This window comes from Trachemys scripta, chromosome 24, assembly GCF_013100865.1.
Source record: "Trachemys scripta elegans isolate TJP31775 chromosome 24, CAS_Tse_1.0, whole genome shotgun sequence".
In the NCBI taxonomy this organism is placed as follows: domain Eukaryota; kingdom Metazoa; phylum Chordata; order Testudines; family Emydidae; genus Trachemys; species Trachemys scripta.
In genome coordinates this window covers 7,429,486-7,445,790 of record NC_048321.1, presented here as the reverse complement: position 1 = coordinate 7,445,790, position 16,305 = coordinate 7,429,486, and the positions used below count along the sequence as shown (strand labels likewise).

At 39.6% G+C, this 16,305-nt stretch overlaps 1 protein-coding gene across 2 annotated transcripts in view; it reads left to right on the top strand.

The window, feature by feature from the left end:
* The window catches only part of RPRD2 (regulation of nuclear pre-mRNA domain containing 2), a 45,355-nt gene extending 31,875 nt beyond the window's left edge, over positions 1-13,480 (top strand). The window contains exons 5-11 of one of the 2 annotated variants that reach the window (XM_034756391.1): positions 39-91; positions 991-1,117; positions 2,976-3,151; positions 3,995-4,280; positions 4,696-4,956; positions 5,579-5,782; positions 6,699-13,480. In XM_034756391.1, coding sequence (XP_034612282.1) covers positions 39-91; positions 991-1,117; positions 2,976-3,151; positions 3,995-4,280; positions 4,696-4,956; positions 5,579-5,782; positions 6,699-9,421 — 3,830 coding nt within the window. In that variant the 3' untranslated portion in view covers positions 9,422-13,480. The remainder of the gene's footprint in view (positions 1-38; positions 92-990; positions 1,118-2,975; positions 3,152-3,994; positions 4,281-4,695; positions 4,957-5,578; positions 5,783-6,698) is intronic. The other variant, XM_034756392.1, reaches the window with a different exon arrangement.
* The last annotated feature ends 2,825 nt before the right edge of the window (positions 13,481-16,305 follow it).

Genomic DNA, 16,305 nt, shown 5'->3' with positions numbered 1-16,305 from the left:
TGATATCTTAATTTCTTTACACATTTTTATACCAACAGCATCCACAAATCCAAAGGTTGCTCTAAAGTCGAAGATTGTTGCTGAATTCAGAGTAAGTTTAGCAAGTGAAAACATCTTTTGCATTAACCTCTGTCCTTGGACCGTAGTAACGTTGACTAGTTTGTTTATATCCAAGAGTCATCGGGGCTTGTGTTGAAGCTGTGGCCCTCAGTGTTGATTTGTTGGTTATTGTATAGTGCCCGCAGTGCCCTGAGGCTGCAAGCTCTGCAGGCGTGCTGCCTGTTCTGTAAAGCATCATGTAGGCTGGTGCTATTTAAAAACAGGGCGTGGAAATAGAGCGAGGGACTGGAGGTGGTTAGTAAAGGCAATTAATATTTCCATACCATTTAGAATTATCTACTGCAAGAAAGCAGTTTGCCTTCTTGCTAAGAGTGAACTGCTGTAGCTTTTGTAGCCAATGAGTATGATTATATGATTGCCCATTGTTTTAATGTGTGTTTAAATATAGGAACACTTATTAGGGCCTTGTCTACACTTAAGCGTTTACTGGTAGAGTTATACTTGCAACCTCCGTAGTGGAGATGCAGCTTAAAACAGTTCCATGAATGGAATTAGCTACACTGGCAAATGGATTTTTGGCCAGTATAACTGGATTTGCACAAAGGCTTTTGTTTCAGTTGAGGGTGTAATTTTTTCCCCCCACACTCCTGACTGACATACCTCTGCTGGCAAATCTTTCTTCTGTTTACCAGACAGAGTTCTGATCATCACCTTGTTCATTTCACTTCCAGTTGTTATGAATTTAAACCATATGTTTCTGTGAATTAATTTATTCCAGCATCAGTGAAAACGCATCTGCTTTGATACAGAGACAGCTTTTCAATGGAATATTTATTTCCGTTACTTAAAAACAGGTCCATGATGTTATCATTGCAAAGTTAGGGCTTCTCTTCTGCAGAATGTAATGAGGATGCTGTTCTTGTTTTTCAGCCACAATCCCTTGTTGATGAATTGTTGTTATATAAGCGTTCAGAAGACCAGATAGAACTGAAAGAGAAGCAGCTTTCCACCATGAGGGTGGATGTATGCAGCACTGAAACACTTAAATGCTTAAAAGGTACAAGTCCTGTATTCTGGCAGTCATATTATCAAAGGGAACAAAAATGTTTCAGTAGTTGTAGTAATTCATGGGCTCTTTTACATCATAGGTTAGATTGTTGCCTTATTCTCTAATGAATTTCAGATTGTAGAATGCTAAATGATGTCAAAGCACAATTAACACATTTTCAGAGGTATCCGCTCCTTTTATTTAAAAAATACAGTACTGCAGTATTCTACTTTAGTGATCCAGTACATTACAGCAATATTGATACTGCAACATTTTTAGCTGTCACTGTAGTATTTCATAAATCACAGGACAGAAATGTTTCTGATTTCCGTCATGAACACATCAACTGCCTCCTAATGTACATAGTCTCCCAATATCTTGCTTTCATATGTAGTAGATCTTGTAATCCTTCTATAGTTGTTTTTAATTAAAAATGTAGTTCTCCCAATGCTTGTATTGAATGTTTTTATTTTTCAAATAACTTAAAGATGCACATTGTGCCCTTTCAGTCTGAAGTACAGAACTTCAGAGCACTTGTCCTCAAGATGTAGTAACAACTTCAACTCTGAGATTGAACCTGGGAGCTTGAGCACATCTCTGCTGCTTGAGCTAAAGGAATAACTGCAGATACCTGAAGTAGGCTGCCAACCTTTGTGGTCTGACTAGGAGAAGGGGATGGAACACTTCATCAGTTTAGTACATAGCCTGCATGGAGATAAGAGCCCTGGGCCAGATTTACAAAGGTAACAGAGGGTCCTGTGGCACCTTTAAGACTAACAGAAGTATTGGAGCATAAGCTTTCGTGGGTGAATGCCCACTTCATCATACGCAAGTAATGGAAAAATGAAGTGGGCATTCACCCACAAAGCTTATGCTCCAATACTTCTGTTAGTCTTAAAGGTGCCACAGGACCCTCTGTTGCTTTTTACAGATTCAGACTAACACGGCTACCCCTCTGATAATTTACAAAGGTATTTATTTAAGTGTCCAAAGTTGCAGATAGGCACTTAGTGAGATTTTCAGAAGTGCCCATCTGCAGCTTTAGACACCTAATATCTTTGTAAATCTGTCCCTATATGTACAAGAGCTGCTAGCAAGTACAAAGTACAAACCGTAAATGACCAGGATTTGTTTGTTACTCTGTTCGGAGGATAGCCCTGTATGTGTTTCAGAATGCATGGATTTCTTAATGTGTTCAGTAGTCTGTAACTTTAACATTACAGATTTAATAATTAGCTGCTTAGTTCTTCAATAAAGCTACAATAATTTAAGATTTTGGAAGCTGTGTAAACTTGATTGGAAATAATGTTACAAGGGAGTAAACAAATTTAGTTTCATTGCCCAAATGAATAGGAAGTTTCATTGTAAAATGGAATTGCTTTAAAAGTACCTGGTATCCAGTTACTGCAGCTGGATACCATAATTTGTCATAAAAATGTAGCAGCCTGTAAACATAGTCCTACCAATGTAATGGTGAAAGAAAGCTGAATAATGTTTTCTTGCCCCCTAAACAGATCAAAACTACTGACTCCAGGTGATTGGAAGAGTAGAATTTCAAAAGGCTAACGCTAGTGGCCTCACATGCATACAGAATGTGGTTTTGTTCTTTAAAAAAAAAAAAACTAAAAAGCCCATGTTAGATGTTATTACTAATCACTGGTTTGAAAACAAAGAATACAGACAGCTAGTTGCCTTGCGTTTACAATGACTTCGTTACCAATTATTAAACTAATTATCTACTTAAAAACCATGAAGTGCACATACCAACTTACCAAGTAAGTGTGTGTGTGAGAGAGAGAGGAGCTCTGTTTATTCCAGGGGAGGTAATGTGCATAATTTAATTTGTCTTTAATATTATCTCTTTCAGACAAAACAGGAGGAAAAAAGTTCTCCAAGGAATTTGAAGAAGCGAGTTCAAAGTTAGAAGAATTTGTAAATGGTTTAGACAAGCAGGTGAAAAATGGTCCCTCACTAATTGAAGTGCTTGAGAATGCTGGTATCTTTTATGAAGCACAATATAAGGAAGTCAAGGTGGTGGCAAATGTAAGTGCAAAGTTTTCCCCAATAGCAAATATCTTATTGATACAGCATTACTAATAAGAGGACATAATGCAGAATACAAACTGATATGGTTGTGGATTATTGAAGTCTATTACATCATCGAGCCATCTTAATGTTGTAATTCAGCTAATATTTGGGGATTTGTATTAATGAAGATAAACTCAGATTATTTAGTCCAGATTTCCAAAATGTCTGAGTCATGCAGATAATCAAAGTTTATCTGCATTTGTTAAACTCTTTACTAGAAAAATGACTGATAAAATCTCAGTGTACTAATGAATGAAGTAGAAATTGTGTGAGATTATAACACAAATGGTTTAAAAGGAGAGCAGAGATGGAGTTCAACTAATGAGATAATTAGATGCTGTTAAGGTTGGTAGGCGCTAATAATTTTACCTACCATTTTTCTCATATGTTTTTGCAAATTCTCTGCATGTGAAAAAAGAAAAGAGTCATTGTTATGCCGAGTGTAAAGTTAACTTCGAGAAGCTGAACACCTTTGTTGGTAATCTAGATCTGACAGTGACCTTTGGGTACTGAAGTTTTTCCTGTATTAAAGCACTGTATTAAACACGATAGTTTATGGGTTTGAAAAGATTCTTCCAGCAAAAGCATTAACTAAATGGAAAAAGAAATCACGTGAATATCCCTTCTGAGGTTCTTGCTCTGTAAGCCATATTGAGAAGCGAAATACTTAATGCAGGGGCAGAGATGATTGGGGAGTTGAATATGCTGCTATTAATACTATAGAAATGGTTCAAAGGTATGTTATTTTTCCTTCTTTATAAAGGACTCTAAGCTAAATATCCTTTTTTTGTGTCTTAGGCTTATAAAACATTTGCCAATAGAGTGAGCAATCTAAAGAAAAAATTAGATCAATTGAAAGCAACTCTTCCTGATCCAGAAGAGTCTCCTGTCCCTTCTCCAAGTATGGATGCTCCATCTCCAACTGGTTCTGAGTCCCCTTTCCAGGGAATGGGGGAAGAGGACGACATCCAGTCTCCAGCAGTGGAAAGCGAGAAGTCTGTATCTCCTGAACCTGTGGCAGATAATCGGGATGTGGAGGACATGGAACTGTCTGATGTGGAAGATGACGCATCTAAAATTATTGGTACGTTCTGTGGAAGTAGCAGTAAAATGAGCTAATAGTTTTATACTGTCCACAAAACAATCTAGGCAAACAGTTTTTCCAGACCTCATATAGAATCAAGAGGATGGTGAGAAACTTTCCTTGTTCTAGGAATACTGCAGCTCAGGTGCTATGCCAGTCCTCCAGCAAAAAAACAGGGAAGTCAGACCCAGATATTCCTAACTTAAAAAACAAGCATAAAAAAACCTCTTTTCATGAGGCTGTCCTTACACACACTAACAGTTCAGTAAAGGGCATCAACAATTGCTTTTCCTCTGAGCCTTTACAGTAGTTTGTTTTAAACCTGGGACACATTGAGAAGCCTGCAGCTCTTAGGCCAAAAGAATTCTGGGAGGCAGATTGAACATTCCATGTTTTCTCTCTCTATTTGAATTAGTGGAGGAGAGGAAGGAGAAACAGGTTGTTCCTTCTTCAGCACCTGCAAAGACTGAAAGTGTCCCCAAAGCAACAACCTCCACAGTGGTTGCTGCTACACCAGCAGTAACAACTCCTGCTCAGACTCCTCCAACTCCCAAGACAGTGAGCACAGTGCCTGTCCCTCCATCTCCGGCACTTGGTCTGCCAAACCTTGCCAACGTTGACCTAGCAAAGATCAGCTCCATTCTTAGCAGCTTAACTTCCGTTATGAAGAATACAGGTGAGTGTCTAAATTGCAGGTTGTGACTGAGTGGTGCTGTTCAGCAGAGACAGAATTCTGCATTATACAAGCAATAACTTTGTTGCTCAGATCTTTTTTTGCTTCTGTAACATTTTAGAACTAAAACACTGAATTGTAATTCACTCTGTACTTCAGGAGAGCTGTGACATATTTGTACTAAAAACCCTCTCAATATCAGTTTTAAACATGCTTCCTTTTAAATGATTTAAGGGCATCTGTAGTGTAGAGTTTCAAAGTAGGACATGGTGCTACCTAAGTCTGTGCACCATAGTGATCTTAGGGCCTGTCTGTGCTAGGGTTCCTACTGTTGTTAACACTGCAGTAGTGAAGGTGGTCATGCTAGTTGTAGACAAGGCTTCCACAGCTGCTGACATTTTTAACAGTGTCATGTAGGTCTGTGTGATGCTGTTAAATGCTGGTTGCTTCAGGAGCCTTGTCTACACTAGCAGCTTACTGCAACTCTACTGGTATTAGTAATAGTTGAAAGTAGCCAGAAAACCTTAACAAAGCAGCATGTATGAGCAGTGTATTTATTGACTGTTTTCATTGCTCTTGGAAAGTAGCATTTTGTGTTTCTGAGCAGCAAATGTTTTCACCTCAGGGGTCAGTCCTGCATCAAGACCTTCCCCAGGAACCCCAACGAGCCCCACGACTCTTACTAGTGGCCTGAAGACTCCTGTTGTGGGGACTCCATCTGGTCCTCCAAATCCGTTAGCAAATATTCTTTCCAAAGTTGAAATAACTCCTGAAAGCATTTTGTCAGTTCTCTCCAAAACGCAGACCCAGACTGCACCAGCATTGCAAAGTAAGTATTTAAAATCCACTCCTTTTGCACAATATAAATAGTTAGCATCTATATTTGGATGACAGCATCAATACTAAAGCATCCTACTGTGTGCTCCTGAAACAAGACTTTATCTGGGAGGAAATTAGCTTGTATGTAACACTTTTTCCAAATGTAAGTTACATTTTGCAAGATAGTGTATTTGGCATGGGCAAGTCAATTTTGCAACAGATTCAGGGAGTGTTTTCCTATATGTTTAATCTTTTAAAATCTGATGGTGTTGGATACCATCCTAGAACATTTTATATTTGCTTTATTAGTTGTAACTTTTATGACTAAATCTTGTTGTTGTTGCACAGTAAGCAAATAGTGTGAATATGTTTAATTGCTGGTTCACCCTGGCTTTCCAGTTAGCCAAGTAATTATATTGTAATGTGTTTATTAAAATCTTATGTTGCATGGAAAAAATGTAGCAGAGCAGGGGACCCATGTGTGAGTATCTCTTGGATTCTATTCCTAGCTCTGGAATGGGGTTTGTTTTAGTGGTTTGAGCAGGGGGTTAGGAGCGGAGGACTCTAGATTCTGGAGGGGGGTTCCCTCTACTACTTGCTCGTATGATCTTGGTTAATAATATTACTTCCATGCCTCTGCTTAACTAGCTGTAACATGAACATAATACCGACGTGGTTTAGATGTGTGTTATAATTTATATTGGTAAAACAATTTGAGATCAAAAGCACAATGGAAATGCAAAGTAATTAGTATTTAATAGTACGTAGAGATGGCAAAGTCTAACCATTTTGTTGGCTCAGATGTCAGCTAGTTTCAAAAATGTAAGTTTGTAGCTTCTCTGCCCACAAAGCCAATCATGATGATGGCTTAGCACAAGTTTTTTTAAAATATGTAATTAAAATGTTTTGTTTTGTTTTTTCTCCAGGTTTATCATCCTTACTTCAAAGCGTTGCTGGAAATACAGCCCAATCAAGTGAAACAGCATCTCAGAGCACTTCAGCATCACCAGCCAATACAACTGTTTCTTGCATGAAAGGGAGGAATGTTCCTTCCAATACTCAGTCTTTTATGTCTAAAAATGTTGGTTATTCTCCAAATTCTTCTACTGCTGAGGTTTCTTCAACTTCGGTTAACAAGGCTCCTGTTGGACATAGCCCAGGGCTTTCAAGTTCTAGTTTTAAACCACCAACAAATTCCCTTGGATTTGTCAATACCCATCCTACCAGTCCTTCCCTTTTACCAACAGAAACCTCATTGAGTCAGTCCTCTGAGATTTCAAAAACAAAGCTGGAGTCAGAACCGACCTCTCCAAGCCTGGAAATGAAGATACACAATTTTTTAAAAGGAAACCCTGGTTTCAGTGGTCTAAACTTGAATATTCCAATTTTAAGCAGTTTAGGGTCCAACATCACATCAGAAAGCCATTCATCTGATTTTCAGCGTGGTCCTACTAGCACTTCTATGGACAACGTGGATGGGACGCCAGTCCGTGATGAACGAAGTGGAACGCCAACCCAAGATGAGATGATGGATAAACCAACATCAAGCAATGTTGACACTATGTCTTTATTATCAAAGATTATAAGCCCTGGATCGTCTACTCCCAGTAGCACAAGGTCCCCTCCTCAGAGCAGAGATGATGGATATCCCCAAGAACTGTCTAATTCTGTGCCTGCCTATAGGTCTTTTGGTCTCGGCAGGGATTCTCCAGCCAGCATGTACAAGCAGTCGTCCGATAATATGGAAATACCTTCTTCTTTAATGGATTCCCCTCAGGAGAAGTTTTACCCAGACACATCTTTTCAAGAAGATGAAGATTATCGTGACTTTGAATATTCTGGGCCACCACCATCTGCCATCATGAACCTGGAGAAGAAGCCTTCAAAATCCATTTTGAAAGCAAGTAAGCTTGCCGACGCTGCAGAGTACCAGCCAGTTCTCTCTAGTTACAGTCAAAGAGCGCAAGAGTTTAGTGTGAAGTCGTCTTTTCCTCCATCTATGAGGTCTATTCTTGATCAGAATGAGAGCTGTGATCCACTGTCATCGTCTTCTGGAATGTATGGAAGTTACAGCCTGCGAGCAAATGACTCTGGATCCGATGGTTCCCCTTCACCCAGTAAGAACGATGTGTTTTTCACACCAGACTCCAATCATAATAATTTATCAAAATCTGTGATGCATTCTGGCCTGTCACAGAAACAGTATCCAGACTCTCCCCATTCACTTCCTCACAGATCACTTTTCTCTCCTCAAAACACTCTTTCAAATCCTGCTGGTAGACCACCCACATCCAGTGTGGAGAAATCTTTAGGTTCTTCCATTTCTGCCACTTCAACAATTGAGTTTAAGAACATGCTTAAAAATGCATCTCGCAAGCCTTCTGAGGAAAAGCATTTTAGCCAGGTTCCTAAAGGTAGCTCACATGAAGGGGTTAGCCTATCTAGTCTCAGCCAAGCTGGAACTTCTACCAGAGAGCAGCAGCAGCAAGAGGAGCACTATCGTATAGAAACTAGGGTGTCGTCGTCTTGTTTAGATTTGCCTGATAGCACTGAAGAAAAAGGAGCCCCTATAGAAACTCTGGGTTACCATAATGCATCCAATAGGGGAATGTCAGGAGAACCAATTCAGACAGTAGAATCTATAAGAGTTCTTGGGAAAGGAAATAGAGGACACGGGCGAGAGGCATCTAGAGTAGGCTGGTTTGAGCTAAGTAATACAGGTAGTGCTTTTGATAATGGGCCCTCAAGTGCTACTGAGCTGCCCACCATGGGTACTGGCAGTGGAATTGCCAGCTTTCAAACACAGTACAAAGAACACGTGCCACAATTTCAGGAGAGTGTAAACAATTTCAGAACAAATAATTTCAGCACTGCCTTTGAGCGTCACATACCACCTCCTCCCATAGAGCATGGAACTCCTTTTCAGAGGGAACAAGTTGGTGCACCTGCTGGGCCCCCATCTGCTCCGCCCAAGGATCATGGAAGCCTGTTTCCTAGGGATCACTCAGTTCCTCCACACATGTCATCAGTGGATCACACTAATCCTTTTTCAAAAGAAAAATCCTCTCCACTCTCATTGCCTCATACTGCCCCTCCTCCTCCTTCTGTGGAACATAGTGGGCTTCCATTTCCTACTCCTCCCCCTCCACCTCACTCTGTGGAACATGGTGGCGTTCCATTCCCTACCCCGCCGCCACCTTCTGGGGAACACGGGGGCATTCCATTTCCTGCCCCTCCCCTGACCGTGGAACATGGTGGTGTCACGTTTTCCAAGGATCACGGTACTATTCATCAAGGAACTATAAAAGAGCATTTTAATGTGCATTCAGGACCAAGGGACCACGTGGCCCCACCTCAGCGAGACCACAGTGGTCCACCCCTTGGTCGGGTTCGAGAAAACATAGGCCTAACTTCCCTTTCGAGAGATCAGCATGGGCCATCCCATAGCGTTCCTCACATTGGCCCATCTCATAGAGACAATGTAAACCGGAGTGGAATGATGATTAGGAACCCACGACCAGACTTTAGGCCTAGGGAACCTTTCATAAACAGAGACCCATTTCCCAGCTTAAAAAGGCCTCGGCCACCTCTTGTAAGGGGCCCTCCATTCTTTGCACCAAAACGCCCGTTCTTTCCTCCCAGGTACTGAAACAGACATGCGTCTCTGTAAGTGAAGGTATTTTGGATATTCTAGAGAGCAGTGGAAGTAGCGCTTTCACTTTTGTTTTTCCTTAAAGAGCCCCATAACATTTTTCTAAATTAAATATGTTCTGGTACTTTTTTTTTGGTTGTTTATTTTTTTAAGCCAACCAGTTGGCGTCAATCTAGCAAAATGTTTTAACAAAAAATAAGAATTTTCCTAAGAGTATTGCCGTTGAAATAAAACTTCTAGTCATAAAAAATGATTGAATGTGCGATGTTGGGATGTTATTTTTAGCTGATTACCAAATTGTTTTGCTTCATGAGTCCTCCGAACCCATGTCAAAAAATAGAGGTGGGGGAAGGAACTCTGTTGCTACTATTGATTAAGGAAGATAAAGGGTCCAAGCTTTCAAAGCCTTCCCTGTGGCAATAGAAATATTAACCCTTCCTTGTGCCTTTTGTTTAGGTTAATCAGTCACTTTTTTCACTGCTGTGTGCTCAGTCGGTCCCTTTCTATGAAGCCTTGGAACATCTTGCTGCTTGCTGTTTTCCATCTTGCTGATAGGAATAGGGTGAGGGTAGGCAACTAACATGGTCAGTTTTTCAGCCCTTCTGTTTGCTTTTTCTGCCTTTCTCAAAATGCAAAAGGAAAAAACCTGCTTTTCACAGTTGACAGCTTTGCCACTGAGGGTCTTGAACTTTTCTCCTAAGTTGGGTTTCAGAAAACAGTCTCTAAAGTATGTGCACTTCCTATCTCCAACTTGGCTTCCTTCCTCAACATGCTAAGAGGGTTATATTTTGCTGAATATAAATCAAGTAATGCATTTAAAATAAGTGAATGCAGGGAGGTAGCTAGTGGTAAAACTCAAATCTGTGCTTACACACACATTTAATGTATACAGTGTATATTTGAAACATGTCTGCATACACATGTACAAGCTGCATCATTTTTTTTCTTGTCTTATATCACAGAGCTAGGCCAGGTCTAGTAAACTATATTTACTTTTTTGCTGGGAGCTTTGTTGACATACATGTATTCTTCACTTTTTGTAATCACACCTTTCCTTGTGCTTTGTTTGAAGCACATAGTCCCATGTAAGATGAGAGAGAAACTGCATGCAGCAATGTGAAAACAATACCTAAACTCTCTTCCCACGTTTTCATAAACTCACTTCTGCTGCCATGTGCATAGAGGACTTTGTGTGGAGTTTGAATTACTTTATTTGATTTTTTTTTTAAAGTGAGTAGAATACAACATACTAGTGTCTGATAAAGGTATGGGAAAATATCTATAAAAATAACTACAGAATGAGAAAATGGCGGAGCATTTGTTTGTGCTTGGTCTGTGTGTTTTATTTAATATATATAATATGTATAATTATATTTCCATACACAAGTAAGTGAATCGGAAGGTTGTATGGGTGTATTTTATTGAATTGCCCTGGGTTTACAGAAAGAATGATGTTATAGTGCCAGTGCATAAAAACCACCTCTGTTTTCTAATCTTAGGACAAAAACGTGCGTTCCACTTCATTTTGCAGCCAGCAGCAGATGTCGCTGCTGCTGGTCTATAGGGGGGTGTATTTAGGCAGCATCGTGGAATGGTGCACCTTGTTGTGTGGACTGTTTCAGTTAAATAGAATTCCTGAAAAAGTAACTGCATGTGTAATTCATGCAAACATTGAGTGTTTAAACTTTTGGGTTAAATTTAAACAGTATTTATTCCTTTTCTGTTCCTTCTGAGTTCTGTTGTCTTTGGACACCGCAGCTCCTTTCAGTGAACCTCCAATATGATTATTGAGTGGATAATACACCAAAGTACTACTGTGAGGGTAGCTTGTGTAAGTTAAGCAAAATGTTCAGAAGGTAAAAACAAAGCAGTCAAGATATAAAGCAAGAAAACTACGTAATAAGATGTGAGAATTCACTTATCCTATGATATGAAGTAAGATGATCTAACTCAGTTCCCTATACACCAGCACTCAGAATGTCTGATCATATTTCTCATTAGTCTAGCCATACAGCTCTTAAGTTTTAGGACTTATAGGACGTGGATATATTTTAATATCTAATGTTAATGTCCAGCACGACAACTGAAAACATTTCACAGCTTTTGATATATATTGGAAATGACGCATAGCTTAGCCCAACTTCTTTGCTCTACTGGAACGTTTGAAATGAAGCTTTCAGTAACAGCGTGGCATTCCATTTACCTCAGACCTAAACTACACAATCCCATTGCTTTAATATCTATCCTGGCTTGAAGGGACAGCTTCAGAGAAGTCATAGCTTAAAGATACTTTGTTGGAGGAAACCAAGGGGGTGAAAAAACACAGGAGATTCTGATGTAAGAATGGAACCAATATTGACTAGAAAAAAATTTCCCTCTAGAATAAAAGAATGTGAATTATTTCTGCTGCTCGTGCTTAAAGTGGTAATTTCGAAGTAAAGAATTATTAAAATCAGATGGTGACCATCTAAGAACTGCTCTCCATGCCATCTGACATGCCTGGCAAGTGGCTTCATTGCTCTTGGAGGTGGCTTTTTGGGTAACTTGAAAAGTAAAATGACTGATTTAAAAAAAAAAAAAAAAAAAAACACACACAAAAACTTATTGTAAAAAAAATAAGACTATTTTAATGATGAAAGCTCCATGTTTTTTGTTTGAGGTTTTTCATTTTATTCTGTGCTTGTTACTTTAAACAAAATGTCTACAGTAACTGAAGACACGTGTACATATGTAGAAACCACACAACTTATTTCTGGACATGAAGGCGTTTTTTCCTGTCTGTGATTTAAACTACCCAACCGTTCTTGAACTTTTGTATTTCACCTTATAAGAAAAAGAAATAAACATGTATTTTTTAAATAAAGCATGAAACAGTGTGTCTCATGAAGGACATAACTTCATAAAGAAGAAAAGCAAATTGCAGACAGCCTTCAGTGTTCACTCCAGCTGTTCTAGAAACCGAGAGGACAAACCAAACATTACACTGGTACAGCTTAACGGCAGTCAATAGAATTAACATTTACTAGAGGTTATAAACACTTAAAATGTATCCCTGTTCTAGACTTCTGCTAGTGTAGTACAGATATTCTTGTCACCAGACTTATGAGTATGCACCATTTAGATTTCTACTGTCCCCTCAGATATGCAGTACGCATACCTGCCTCTTTGGAAAAATTCAACATACGCTATGGTGTGCGCTGTATATCAGAGAGGAGGGTCTACAGCTGTGGCTGACTTTGTGATCTAAATACATTTTAGAGATGCTTTACCTGTAAAATATTGTTCAGGTGTGAGAAACCTGTTTAGATAATGTGAATAATGGTAATTTTTTTAAAAACCATGCAGAATAAATGATCATATCCTGAAATTAATTATTCAAAAATAAGCTGCAGTGCTGTTATTTCAAAACTGCTGTAAATATTGGCTGCTTTTTTTGTGTGCCTGTTAAGATTAATTGGATATGTTGGATTTATATTCTCAAGTGTTCCGTGTGGAGAAAGCAACATGCATTAGAGGAAGCGACAATAAAACTGCAGATCATTTTGAAATGTGTATTAATACATTTAATAAAATAACTAGTTCTAATGTTTTGATATTCTTTTTTAACTGGAACCTCTATTTAAGTGTACAGGGGGTGTAAGATTGCCTGATCCGTGAAAATGACCAAAATATTGGGCTGAAGAGAGAACATCAGTTTTTTGCTCAACATTTGCAGTCTAGAACAACAGCCAGGCTTTATTTCATCGTTGCTGAATTACAAGTTTAGGGTTAGTGTGGCCTAACCCCTTTTTTTTAAACTCTTATTAAAGAAAAACAAACACACACACATTTTGAAGAAGACTGAAAGAAATTTAAAACTGTTGTTGGAAGATGGCTCTGTTTCTTTTAATTTTTAGAGGCGGTGTTTGGAGGCAAATCTGAAATTACTGTTAATTCGCAGAGCAAAACACAGAAAATGGAATATTCTACCTGTACTTGTGGGCTGAGACAAAAGTTACTTTCCCCCTGCCCCCATTTATTTTTGTATTGCATATTAATAAAGTGTACTTTACTTGGTGTGGTTTCCTTTCAAAAGAGTAAGATCTTTGCACCAGTTTACTAGCTTCTGGCCTCTTGTACATACTCTTCTGTTCTGTCATGTAATTTTGAAGGGTGATAATGTTGATTTTCAGGGTTGTCTTGGCTTCCTGTCCTTTTTTGTTGGCTGGGGGATGGGAACAGCTGGCTACACAGTCTCGAGAGAAGCTGGTCTCAGTGATTACTGCTAGAACCTCACTTTCAATCTATATCTGCATAACGCAAGAAGCAATTATGTGAAGCAATTTAAAGAGTATAATTTTTAATAACTTCAGAGGTGCATGGTCATTAATTTTTAACAAATTGCTTTAGCTGGGCTAGTTTAGATTATCAAAATGGAAAGAATTTTAAACAGTGAATTTACTTTTTGCCATTTATGCTGATTGGCTACTTTTTGCATTTCACTTAATATGGACAATAAGAATAGCCTGCTACGCTCTGCATTCTGGTACAGTAATAGAATGTAGTAGTAATTTGGCTTCCAGGTGCTTCAAAGTCGTACATAAACAAGGAACTCTTATTTGAAATTGTTTCTAGAATAGGAAACCTATTTTATTTTCCAAGCTACAATTTTTGTATCTAAACTTATGTCCACATGTCATTTTGTTAAAGATCATTTAGCTAGAATAACTATTCAGGGAAGGTTATGAAACATTTCAAGAGCAAGGCACTATTAAATGAGGAATTCATGGGCCTCTGGGAATCAATACAAAAATAAGCCAAGAGGCCACTTCTAATCCAGTATCTGTGAATCTAATGAATACTCAGCCCTAGTTTTGGGAACATGCTGATTACTGTATTTAGTGCTGTCTTTCATGTGGAACTCCAAGCCTTTCAAGCTTTTTGTGACTGAGGGAGAATACTGCTGAATTCAGTAAGCCTATTGATAGCTTTTTCAATACATCTCTAAAGTAGTAGACTCTAACTTAAACCCCCCTGTGTGTCTGAAATATAAAAGTTCCTCTCATTAGCTCAGGTGTCATGCAAATTTGGTCAGATTACAAATATGTCATCTCCTGCACAGCACTCTGTATCCGCCAGGCTTAGTGGGAGTATAATTTGTCATTTTATTGTGATGTTGCATCCACTCACCCTTTAGCATCCAACCCAGGGCAATTACTGTTCCTTGTCCGTCTCAAATGACCCATTTCCCTTCCCTCCCTTTTCATCTCATTGCTTTTGATACCATTTCTCATCTTCTTGAGAGGATTTCACAAAGTCCTTTCCAAGGTTTTCAAGAGAGGTCACACTATGGATGTACTAATATAGAGCAGGTCACTTGCTACCCTCTAGCATGAGGGGCTTTGGTTCCTCCCCAGCTCAGTGGGTGTTCTGAATCTCTCTACCTGCTCTTGAGATGAGTCCTGCCATATTTTCTATTTATCTTCCCTCTGTTCTGACCTACCTCAAACTGACTTTGGTAGGGTTCCATATTTGCACTTCACTGACTTAAAGATCTTTCTTATTTTCAAGTGAAGGTGGGGGTGGAGCTTTTTAAAGGGCAGCCCTGAAAACTTCATCTTGGATCTGAAAGTTGGGCTGGTTTCTGCTGGACTGCTGCATCAGAACCATGCATGGCCAAATTCTGTCGGAAAAGGCACAAGTGTAAAAGTCTTGTCCTGAATTGTTAACTACTCGCAGTTGCTGCATGAGCTTATAAATAAGAATAAAAGCCAGCAGCTCGTCCTATAGTTGTTTGCGCTCTGCAAGGTCACGAAGATGATGCATAGTGCTGAATGTGGGGAGTGGGCAGACCTGTTCCATAAATATGTCCACTTCAGTTACTTTTCAGAGCAGGGCTGCAGTTTGAAGTATCACCGGCACTGCATTCCTCTTCTGTACTGTTACTTATCCCTGATGCAGACAGACCTGTAGAATCTATAACTGGAGACCCATGTGTTGAGAGTGTGATGCAGATTAGTTGAATGGGCACTATCTCTGAGACTGAAGCATCAGTCTTCCAAGGGGATATGATCCCTTAAGCTCAGCCCAGCACTCCGAATGCTCAGGGTAAAGAGAACTTCCCCGCACGAATAAAACTGGGCAGGGTATTTGAAAATTGCTTAAATTGCAGTTGGTGTTCCTTGAGTTTGGGTTGAATGTGGGCTGCTATGTGGTACAAGCAATAAGGAAGCCCAGGGTAGAAGTGCTACAAAATTCTCCATCGTCTTTTAATCCCATTTGAATCAACTAATTGTGCTTAAATTTTTAAACATGAAAGATTTTCTTCTGTGAGCTTCCATTCAGCTTACTTATGCATAGCTTGGCAAGTTAGCATCAGAAGGAATGCCATTTTCCACCAACCCGGCCACCCCCCATTGCAGACTTGCAAAATAGATTTCAGTCTGCTCGTGCAGTGACGCGCTTCTTAGCCTATGCCAGGGCATCCAAACATATGCCAGCCGAAGGGCTGTTTTAGCAACTTGGCCGGAGCTTGAGAGCTGCACTCTGCAGGTACTTCCCGCCTCCTCCCGCTTTACATCCGTGCAACCCCTGGGGATTGCTGGTTATATGCAATTCTCTACCTTCATCAGTGTGTGCCAAGAGCATGTGCTGAGCCACCGTATTGAAGACAAGGGCAGCCCCGGGCTGCACTGTAGAATGTTGGGAATGCATTTGTCCCACAGGCTGGCATCTTTGCTGTGTTCAGATGGGATTATAAAGCATTTAAGTGATTTGAAAAACCCCTCCCTTCCTGTGTCGACTGCTGTGCTACCATAACTGAGGCTTGGTCTACACTACCCCCCCCAATTCGAACTAAGGTACGCAACTTCAGCTACGTGAATAACGTAGCTGAAGTCGAA